Below are 10,725 nucleotides of genomic sequence, written 5' to 3'. Positions count from 1 at the left end.
ATTAATGATATTGAACATTAATGATGAAAGCACATCTTTTCATGTGCTTGGCCATCTTTATACTTGCTTTGGAGAAATGTCTGTTCAAGTCCTTTGCCCATTGTTTTGATTGGGTTATTGGTTTTGTTGTTATTGAGTTGTAGGAGTTCTTCATATATTCTGGATATTAGTCCCTTATCAGATATGTGATTTGCAGATATTTTCTCCCATGCTGTAGGTTGCCTTTTCACTCTTTTGATTGTGTCCTTTTTTTTTCTTTTTTTTTTTATTTCAGCATATTATGAAGGTACAGATTTTAAGGTTTCAATAAATACCCATTTCCCCCCTCCCCCTACAAGTATGAGTCTCCAGCATGACCATCCCCCAGATGGTGCACATCTCACTCATTATATATGTATATACCCGCTCCCCTCCCCCCTCCCACCTGTCCAATACCTTATTACTGTAGTACCTATGTGACCACTTAGGTGCTGTTCAGTTAATACCAATTTGCTGGTGAGTATATGTGGTGCTTGTTTTTCCATTCTTGGGAAACTTCACTTAATAGTATGGGTTCCAGCTCTAACCAGGAAAATATAAGATGTGCTATATCACCATTGTTTCTTAGAGCTGAATAGTACTCCATGGTATACATATACCACATTTTATTAATCCATTCTTGGATTGATGGGCACTTGGGCTGTTTCCACAGCCTTGCGATTATGAATTGTGCTGCTATAAACATTCGAGTGCAGGTGTCTTTTTTGTAGAGTGTCATTGGATGATTGTGTCCTTTGATGCACAGATGTTTTTACATTTGATGTAGTTCAATTTATCTACTTTTACTTTGTTGCCTTTATGCTGTTGAATTTTAGTAATGTATAAACTTTAAAATAAAACATTAAATAGAACATATGCTTTAATAAACAATGTATTCTACCTGAATGTTAACTTAGAGAACTCCAGTTACATACATGTGGATTTGGGGCACGTATTTGTTTCCAGAGTAAGTTTGTAACTTTGTGGAATCATTTGACCTTGCATCAGGGACGGTTCTTGTCTCTAACCCCTATGGTATTACACATTCCTGTGTTTACAGTAGACTCGAAATAACCAGTGAAGGCACAGTGATTGTAAAGACAAAGAACTTGAGTGCCTGCTACTGCTATGCAGCTATTCTATGTAACAACTTATAATTCTTATTTGATTTAAATTTTATAAAGTGAAACAGAGTGTGAACTGCTTGGTTGAGGTAATATTTTAGTTTGGTAAGTGCAACTCTTACCTTATACATGAACTATTTTACTGAATTTGCATATTAGCCTAAAATTTGAAATTCCTTCCTTTTTATTGTTGTTATTATTTAATGGTCAGTACACTTTAATGCTATTTATTATTATATCAGGCCAATAGGTAGGTATAAGTTTCTAAAAAAGAAAACATTAATGTAAGTTAAAAATATTAAGCTACTACCTCTCCTTTTTTGGCTGTAATGTTTATTTTATTTTTCATTTGAAAAATTTTCTGGCTTGCTTATATAGAGAAAGTTTAATAGGCTTGGTATGGTCACTCATGCCCATAATCTAACACTTTGGGAGGCTGAGCCAGGAGGATCACTTGAGGCCAGGAGTTCAAGACCAGCCTGAGCAACATAGTGAGACTCCATCTCTACAAAAAATTTTAAAAATTAGCCAGGCATGGTGGTGCATGCCTGCAGTCCCAGCTGCTTGGGAGGCTTAAGCAGGAGGATCACTTAAGCCCAGGAGTTTGAGGTTGCTGTAATATATAACAATGCCACTGCACCCTAGCCTGGGCAACACAGTGAGACCCTATCTCCAAAAAACCAAAAAAAGGTTTAACAAAAGGAAATGTTATTTTTTTCTAGGCATTATTATATTACATTTAATGTTTGTTACTGAAAAGTTCAAAAATGATCCTCCCTAGGGGGTAAAATTTGCTAGGTGTACCACTGGAGGTGTGAACCACCCAGGTGGGGCCAGGCCAAAGGAATGAAGGTGGGAGGTAGAGGTGAGAGGGCCCGGGCATGTGGGCAAGGGTTTGGATGCTCTGCCCAAGGCACCTGGGAGGCTGTGGGGTTGGCCCACTGTAGGGTGTGTGGTGACCGGTGTTGACCACTGGTCTCCACACTGGTACCAGGGTGGAGACCAGAGGCGACAGAAGTGTAATAGCCAGGGTCTCCAGAGAAACAGAAACAGGAGGAGGTGTGTGTGTGGAGAGGGCGGCAGACAGACAGACAGATAGGGAGATATTATGGGAATTGGTTCATGTAGTTATGAAGGTTGAGAAGTCCCATAGTCTGCTGTCTGCAAGCTGGAGGCCCGAGGAACCCACGGATGTAATTCAGGCCAGGCCCGAAGGCCTGAGAGCCAGGGGAGCGGAGGGGTGACTCCTGGTGTGGTGGAAAGGCCTGAGAGCCTGGGAGTGCAGTGTGGGGCTGGCCGTGCTGGTGTAAGGACCAGAGTCCCAGGGCCTGAGAGTCAGGAGATCCAGAGTCTAAGGGCAGGAGAAGACGGTGGCCCAGCACAAGCAGAGAGCAAATTGGCCTTCCTCCGCCTTTTTGTTCTAGTCAGGCCTTGATGGATTGGATTACCTCTATCCATATTGGTGAGGGTACAGATCTTCTCCACTCAGTCTGATTCAAATGCTAATCTCTTCCAGAAACGTGCCCACAGACACATCCAGAAATCGTGTTCTACCAGCTCTCTAGGCATCCCTTAGACCGGTCAAGTTGACACATGAAACAACCATCACAGAAAGAGACTGTGCTGTTTGGTGGGCTGGGGCAGTTCTGGAAAGTCAGGATGAGGGACTCTCTCTCTTTCGGTTTTGGTGGCCTGGAGATGTCCAAGGACCCCTCATGTGTCTGGCGAGGTCTGCTGGAATCAGGCTTGGGCAGCTGAGATAGCACGTGTCTGCCTGGGCTCCGAAGGAGGCCCGAAGGTGTGGCAAGCTGGCTGTAATCCCATATTCTGCAGCCGTCACCCGCTAGAGACACGGGTGAGGAAAGCCCACAGGAAGCTAACTGGCTGAAGCAAATGGTCACTGATTCTGGTGGAGGATGAAAGTCGCAAGTGTGAGAAAAACGTCCTGAGGAAGAGTAAACACACACACACACACACACACACACACACACACACACACACACACACACTGGATCCCATGAGCAGGAGGTACGACTGGGCATTGATACAAAGCAGCAATTTCTGTAATTAAATGGTGCCATTATCCTGAGTATGTGGAGGTTTTGGAAAGCACCTTTCAAAAGTGGAAGCCATTCCAACACTCCCAGTGTTTTTCTTCTTGTTTACTTTCTAAGGCTTCCAGCTCAGAGATGATGCTGGGTCCATGTGGGGCCCTTCCCTAGGGTTCCAGGGCCTTGCCCAAAGCCTGGGGGCAGACTCTTGCCATTGCTGCGGTGGCAGCGGCTAGATAAAACACTGTGTGCCAGCGGCTGGTGTGAGTGCTTCCAGCAAGGCAGGCTCAGCTTAGGGATGTTTCAAAATACAAATGTCTGCTCCAGAGATAAAGGGGCAACATGTAAATGCAAGGGGAAAAAGAGACGTGGAGGAGGGAACCTACCGATTGAAAGAGACTGAAAAGACATTTCAATCAATTGCAATGTCTAAGACTCGTATTCTGATGCTTAAAACACAAACTGTAAAAGGATATTATGACATGCATGAGACAGGTGGAAATTTGAACTCTCACTGACTATTTTATGACTAAAGAATTATTATTAACTTTTAAAAATTTTTAGGTGGGATAATAGTATGGTCATTATATTGTATCTATAATACAAGTATCTTTTAGAACTTATCTCTACATTCCAATATAGATGAAATGATAGGATGTCTTAGATTTGTTTCAAAATTATATGGGTTTGGGGGTCGGGTCTGGAGTGGCCGAGAGGAGCAGAGTGGCTGTGGATTGGACTGTTATGGGGCCTCATTACACCCATCTGTTTACTTTTGCGACTCTTGAGGTTCTCCATTGTAAAATTAGTCTTAAAAATTACTGTGACAAAAAGATGGTGGATAGGTTAGGAAAAAGTTAATTGCCTTTAAAATTCTCTCTCAATCCTTGTGTGCTCATGGATTAAGGTCCATATTGGTGTGGTTGTATCTTTGATAGTCTTGCGCTTGGTCATTTTCTCACCGAAGGCCCTGAGAGCACACCTTAGGCCCTGAGCCTTTAGCAGAAAACAGTATCTACATGTAACTTGATGGCATTCCTTTGTGCCATTGTATTTATTTTATGACTACTTCTATTTGGGTAACTGATACATCCTATTTGTCTTTAAATCAAAGTGCTTACATATATTTATTGAAGAAGCAAACTTTGTCTCCTTCTGCAAATAGAAAACCAGTAACAGTACAGGTGGTACTTAGATATGGTAAAAAAAATTTAGGATGGTGGGAGGTGACAGATGTTTGGGAGGCACTGTTTGGTATAAGTCACAGGAAACATTTTCCTATCCCTTCATTTATCAGTAGACAACCGTCTCACACAAATCTGTGGTCTTTTCCATCCCAGAGGGTCTCTGTGCCCGGGGCAGGATGGTCAGCTCAGGCCATCGTCCACTGCTGCCTCCCTGCATATCAGATAAAGCACTGACACCCAGAGAAGGGGCCCAACAGCAGAGAGTGGAAACAGACCACGGAGACAAGGGGGGCGTGGCTCCCCACCCATGGATCCCTGGCCCCACCCCAGACACCATCCCTTACCAGGTTTACAGAAAACTGAGATTGGGGTAGTGAGACAAATTTCCCATTTGAGGGAGAAAACCTCAAATGGGAAAACGTTTTACTCATCATTTTGTTGTTTTCCACTGGTTATTTTTTGCTGGGAAAATGTCCTGATTGCCTTAAGTCACCTTAAACACAGGTGGTTAGCAAGCTGTGTCCACTCAGATGTGTTTCGTTAGGTCTGTTTGTATGATTGCTGTTTTGTTTGTGTAATTAAACTTTTTTTGAGATAATTATAGATTCACATGTAGTTGTAATAAACAATACAGAGGGTTCCTATGTACCCTTTACCCCATTTACCCAAAACCATCAGACAATGTCACAACCAGGAAGGAGACACCGATGCAGTCAAGCCACAGAACATCTGCATCCCCACAAGGACCCCTCATGTCGTTCTTTTGTAGCCACAGCACCCCCAAACTCACATCCTCCCCCTCTCCCTTGGCGATCACTCATTTGTTCTATACCTCTGTAATTTTGCCATTTTGAGAATATTATATAAAAGCAATTATACATTATGTAACATTTTTGTGGTTGGTTTTTTCTACTCAGCATAATTTCCTGGAGAATCATCTGACTTGTATGTATCAAAGTTCCTTTTTTATTTTTTTAAAGAGAGGGGTCTTGCTCTGGTTGCTCTGTCGCTCAGGCTGGAGTGCAGTGGTGTGATCATAACTCACAGCAGCCTCACATTCCTGCGCTTGAGTGATCCTCCTGTCTCAGCCTCCCAAGTAGCTGGGACTACAGGCCTGAGCCACTGTGACTGGTGGTTTGTTCCTTTTTAATTGCTGAATAATATTCCATGGTATGGACATGCCACAGTGTTTAACCATCACCCACTGAAGGACTCTGTGCTGTGTCCAGTTGTAGCTTATCATAAATAAAGCTATGAACATTTTATGTACAGGTGTTTATGTGAGCACTAATTTTCATCTTTCTGGGATAAATGTCCAAGAGTGTGTATGTTTCTTTTTAATGAATTAGTTGCCATCATTTACAATCAAGATGTTTCACCTAAAAATCCACATTACTGATTTCTCCTCAATAACCAGTTGACCTGGAAAGAAAGATGGGGCCACAAGAACTTATGATCTTAGTGGGCCCAAAAGCCCTAGTCCCCTAATGCCCCTCGTCCTTTTCACTTATTTACCTGCCTGGCAAGGCATATATATGCACCATATTATTTATATATTTGCTTGCATATGTATACAATTTCTCAAGATGTATACTGTAGCAGAAAACACTGGTTGTCTATGGGGAAGGGTATTGGGTGATGGGGCAGGAAGGGCAAGCATGTTCACTAAGAACCCTTTCAAGCCTTTTTAGTTTAAAGTTAACATGACTGTATTACCTGCTCAAAAATGAATCAATAAAATGTGTAACCTAGAATCCACCCAAAGAGTTCCTCCCAAATACCCACTCTGAGGCTGCCTTTTCCATACAATTCTTTGTTGCCTTTCTTCAAAGAAGGGAACCCATTGGAATTTTCAGTCCTGGAGCACTTGGTTGCATACAGGGAAGGATCCCCCATTCTCCCAGCACTGGGATCACTAGAGAAGGTTTTCCCCGACACACACATTCCCTGGTGTTTGAGGAGAGACCCCCAAACACCTCCCACCACCATCCAAAGGCCCCATGATCCTGGAGGGGCAGGCTCAGACTCACCTGGACTCTCTGAAGCCCAGTGAGGTGTCTGTCTATGCCCAAGCTAAGGCCACCTCCTCCAAAAAGCCTTCTGAGCCTCTCCTTCCTTGTCACTCAGTGGCATCCTGTGTGCCTTCCTGGCTCCAAGTCAGCACAACTTCCTGCGCTCCTTACACAAGCTGGGCCCCTTTCCTGACCTCCCGCTAGGCTGGGCCTTCCCTGCAGACCAGATAAATATTTCTGCAGCACATGGTGCCCCGCCGTCCATGCAAACCACGACTGAGAAACTAGGAACCGTAGAGCACAAGTGCAGACTCAACGAAGACCTTCTGTTTCCGTGTGCAGATGAATTTAGCCAGGGTGGGGGAAGGGGTAGGGTGTGCTTCTGACAGTGCTGGCGCCCTAAATCTGACCTTTGGGTAACCTCTTAACGGCTTCCGGAAGACAGTGGGTGCAGCGCAGAGAACAAAGGCTTGGGGATCTGAGAGCCCCCAGCGCTGCCCTGATGGCTGGCGCATGTGGGGGCCATTCAACGCGTCTCCTCCGAGTGAGATGGGATCAAAACGCCTCCTGGGCAGGTAGTGAGGAGGTTGAAGGGAGAGGAAGCCTCAGCCCTGTGCGGTTGGCTCCCCCTTGTGGGACGGAGGGTCCCTCTTCTGCGAAGCATGGACTGGGATGAGGCAGGCAGCGGTACTCCTCACCCCAAGTGTCCTGGGGTGTGTATCCTTTCGCGTGTTGACTGTCAGTCCCGGCCTGAGGACGAGGTGACGAGGTCTCAGGAGCCGGTGGCCTGCTCAAGCGGTGCCAGGCCTGGCTCTACCGCCGGAGGCGCTGACAGGGCCGGGGAACGCTGCCCATGGCCGCAGGGCTCCCACTGGCGTCCAGGACAGTAACAGTCAGAAGGCCCCAGGGTGAGCGTGGAGGCCAGAAAGCTGAGCGGGGCTTCCGCGCGGTCCCGGGGTGCCCGCCCCATCACTGCTCCCTGGGCTCCTGTGGTCCGGGCACGCGCCCCCAGCCCCACCCCGTGTTCCGGGGCCGGGCCGAGGGTGGGGTCGCCTAGAGCTCGGCCCCCTCAGTTCCCGCGCTCGGCCGGCCGGGGCCCGGCGGGGGCCCTCGCCCCGCCCTCGCTCCCGCGCTTATCACCTGCCGGCCGGCGCGCGCGCGGAGTGCGCGAGGGGGAGCGCGCGGGCGGCCAGGCGCCGGGTCGCCGGAGGTGAAGCGTGGCTGGGATGGCGGCGCGGGCCTGGCAGGCGCCGCGGCTGCTGCTCGCGCTCTCGGTGCTGCTGGCGCTGGGCCCCACCACCGCGGTGGCCAAGCTCAACATCCCCAAGGTGCTGCTGCCCTTCACGAGGGCCACGCGCGTGAACTTCACACTGGAGGCCTCGGAGGGCTGCTACCGCTGGTGAGGCGCGGCCGGCGTCCCCGGCCGGGCGGGGTGGGTTCGCGGGCCGGGGAGGCCTTAAAGCCCGGAGGCCGGGCCAGGGCGGGCGCGCTGCAGGTGCGCCGGCGGGGGACGGCCGCGGCCGCAGAGCCGGCCCCGTGTGGCCGGCGGGCGCGCGCGGCCTCCAGGCTCAGGCTGGAGCGGCAGGCCGGCGGGGCAGCAGGTGCGCGGCGCGCTCTCGCGGGGCGCCTGGCGGCCGCGGCCGCAGCAGCCGGTCTAGCCTGAGTGACGCGGCGGCGTGCGCGCGGGTCGCCACCGCTGCGCGTGGCGCCTCCCGGCCGCCACGCTGCTTCGGCGGCGGAGAGCCGGCCCTGGCCTGGCGGGCCGTGACCGTGTGCTGGGGGCGCGCGGGGGCAGGGGCGTGTGGGGCCGCGGCGTGTGGCCTGGCGGGCGCGACCTGAAGCGGGTCTCCAGGACTTGCGCAGGGCGAGGGCGGCGCCGGGCCGGCTGCGCTCTGCCCGGGGCCGCGTGGTCTCACTTCCCTTCGGCCGGGTGCTCCCGGGAGCGGGCGGTCGGGGCCCTGCAAAGCCCTAGGCTGGAGGCCCCGTCTCCTGAGTTCGTGTGGTGCCCGGGGTCTCGTCGTGGCGCCCGGCAGGTGTGGGGGCGTCTGTGGGAGACGGGCCGTGCCTGCCCAGCGACGTTGGGAGTATCGTGAACCTGTGATGAAAGGTTTTCTGAGGAAGCCCTAGGGATCTGTTTTACAGATGAGGAGTGAGAGGCAAGGGGTGGGCGGTGGTTCACCTCAGCTTGCCCGGCGTGGGGTGGGCCTTGGTGCTCAAGGTCCTTTTCATCACCTTCCCTAGGGCTTCCCGGGACGCGGGCCTTCTTCCTGAGGCGGGGGTGGGGCGTGGAAGGTGACCTGTGGAACCTCAGCGACTAGTGAAACCGGAGGCCTCTGTCCTCCCTACAGGGAGGCCTGGCTAGGACGGGACGGAGTGGGGTGGTGGGGTCCCGCCTCTTCGATTTGCAGGCGGGGAGAATGGAGCCTCTACTCCTAGGCGAGTGTGACTGCGCCACACCTAGGCCTCAAAGCGCCAGCCTTGCCAGGGGTGAAAAGAAGGTAGCCTCCTTCCCCGTCACACCCCCAGGACACACTTCTGCAGCTTCTTTTACTTTTCTGTTTCAAGGCTGGGTCAAGGTTGAGGCTTAACAAGGTGTGACCACAATACACAGCCAGCTGCGTGTGTTTTAAGTCTGTCTGGACATTTGTCGGGGTGTGTATGTTAGTGTGATGCCCAGAGCTCAGACCAGCGTTGTCTGTAACTTGCTCTACTTGCCCTATTTATTTTTTGAAAGTCTGCCTCCTGAAATAAAGATGTGCTGTGTCAGCCCACTGCACTCTGGGTTTAGTGCTTTATGTGCTGCCTGGAGGCTCTTATTTCTAGCTTGATATCAGAGACTGAGTTTGGGTTTTAGGTTTTCTGTTTCCCTGTCTAAGCCCTGTCTTCTGTGCAATGATCAGCTATTAGTACTTTGGAGGAGATACATGCTCATTCTCCTGTTCAAATTGTCTCTTCTCTTGACACACAGGAAAGAGGAAGCTGGTTATTAAAAACAGCTGGCTTCAAGTGAGTACCTTTGGATGTATTTATGTGCAACTTCCTCTGAGATTCTTTATACTATTTTTTCTGAAATAACAGCACTTTTCTTTTTTTCACTAACTGCATTTTCTTTTTTGAGAGGAGCTGATGGATGTTGGTGGATTTTAACTTACTTGGTGGGAGGAAGGGAAAAAACATTTATAGTCTCTGTTGCATCAGAGAAGTGCTAAGTACTTTATAACTTTAGAGTCTGATCCATAGTTTTTACTGCAAATGTGTGGCTATTTATCTTAAGTGTCTTCTCAGAGGTGTTTGGTGGTTGTGATTTGTCCTTAACTTCATAGGAAAATATTCTATCAGTCAAGCCCTGAAAATGTTTTCTTTATTTTTAGTAGTGCTATTCCTAGTGCAGCCATCTATTGCTCTAGTTTTGAAGAACTCCTTTGGAGATTTTGAATTGGCGTATAGACAAGCTGTGCATGCACCTAGGAGGAAAACAGCTCTTCATCCAGGGAGTTCATTGTTCAGTCTCTGCGATGAAAAACAAAGAAAATTAAAACTCTGTGGACCCTGAAGGAATTTTAGTTCATCCTGGTGATTTCCTTGTTCAGGTGGTTAGGGTCTGGTGTTGGTTAAAATGGCTGTGCTCAGGCTGGGTGTGGTGGCTCATGCCTGTAATCCTAGCACTTTGGTAGGCTGAGGCAGAAGGATCGCTCAAGGTCAGGAGTTCAAAACCAGCCTGAGCAAGAGCGAGACCCCGTCTCTACTAAAAATAGAAAGAAATTAATTGGGCAACTAAAAATATATAGAAAAAATTAGCCGGGCATGGTGGCGCGTGCCTGTAGTCCCTGCTACTCGGGAGGCTGAGGCAGGAGTATCGTTTGAGCTCAGGAGTTTGAGGTTGTTGTGAGCTAGGCTGACGCCATGGCACTCTAGCCTGGGCAACACAGTGACACTCTGTCTCAAAAAAAAAAAAAAAAAAAGGCCGCACTCACACTCTCTCGACCTTCCCTTTCTGCCTTATCCCTACATTAGAACCATAGAAGTCATCTAGTCTAAACTACTCACATTTTATATTGGGAAAGTCTGAACCTCAGAGAGGGAAGTGATCTCTGCAAAGTAGGGTGGTGACAGAGACTGAGGTGGAGCAGAAGTTACTGGGATGGCTCTCTGTCCATCCTGTTAGACCTTGGACCTTGGGACTTGCAGCCTCTGGCTCATGTGCCGGACTCTTGAATCCCTGTAGTTGCAGCTGGCTGGCGTTGCTGGGTATGACAAGTTCCTAATTCCTTTTAGGTATTTTGCATTATTGAAAGTGCTTCATAAAGTATATGGCATTAGCTCCTTTTAAAGC

General features: G+C 49.1%; 1 protein-coding gene across 3 annotated transcripts in view; it reads left to right on the top strand.

The window, feature by feature from the left end:
• The first annotated feature begins 7,048 nt into the window (after positions 1–7,048).
• The window catches only part of NUP210 (nucleoporin 210), a 111,291-nt gene continuing 107,614 nt past the window's right edge, over positions 7,049–10,725 (top strand). Inside the window, exon 1 of one of the 3 annotated variants that reach the window (XM_075996357.1) lies at positions 7,049–7,105. In XM_075996357.1, the coding sequence (XP_075852472.1) occupies positions 7,065–7,105 (41 nt within the window). In that variant the 5' untranslated portion in view covers positions 7,049–7,064. Of the gene's footprint in view, positions 7,106–7,558; positions 7,792–9,306; positions 9,399–10,725 lie in introns of those variants that run through there. The other 2 variants (XM_075996356.1, XM_075996359.1) reach the window with 2 other exon arrangements.

The sequence above is a fragment of the Microcebus murinus genome, chromosome 21 (genome assembly GCF_040939455.1).
Source record: "Microcebus murinus isolate Inina chromosome 21, M.murinus_Inina_mat1.0, whole genome shotgun sequence".
Lineage (NCBI taxonomy): Eukaryota > Metazoa > Chordata > Mammalia > Primates > Cheirogaleidae > Microcebus > Microcebus murinus.
This window is presented reverse-complemented; position numbering and strand designations above follow the sequence as displayed.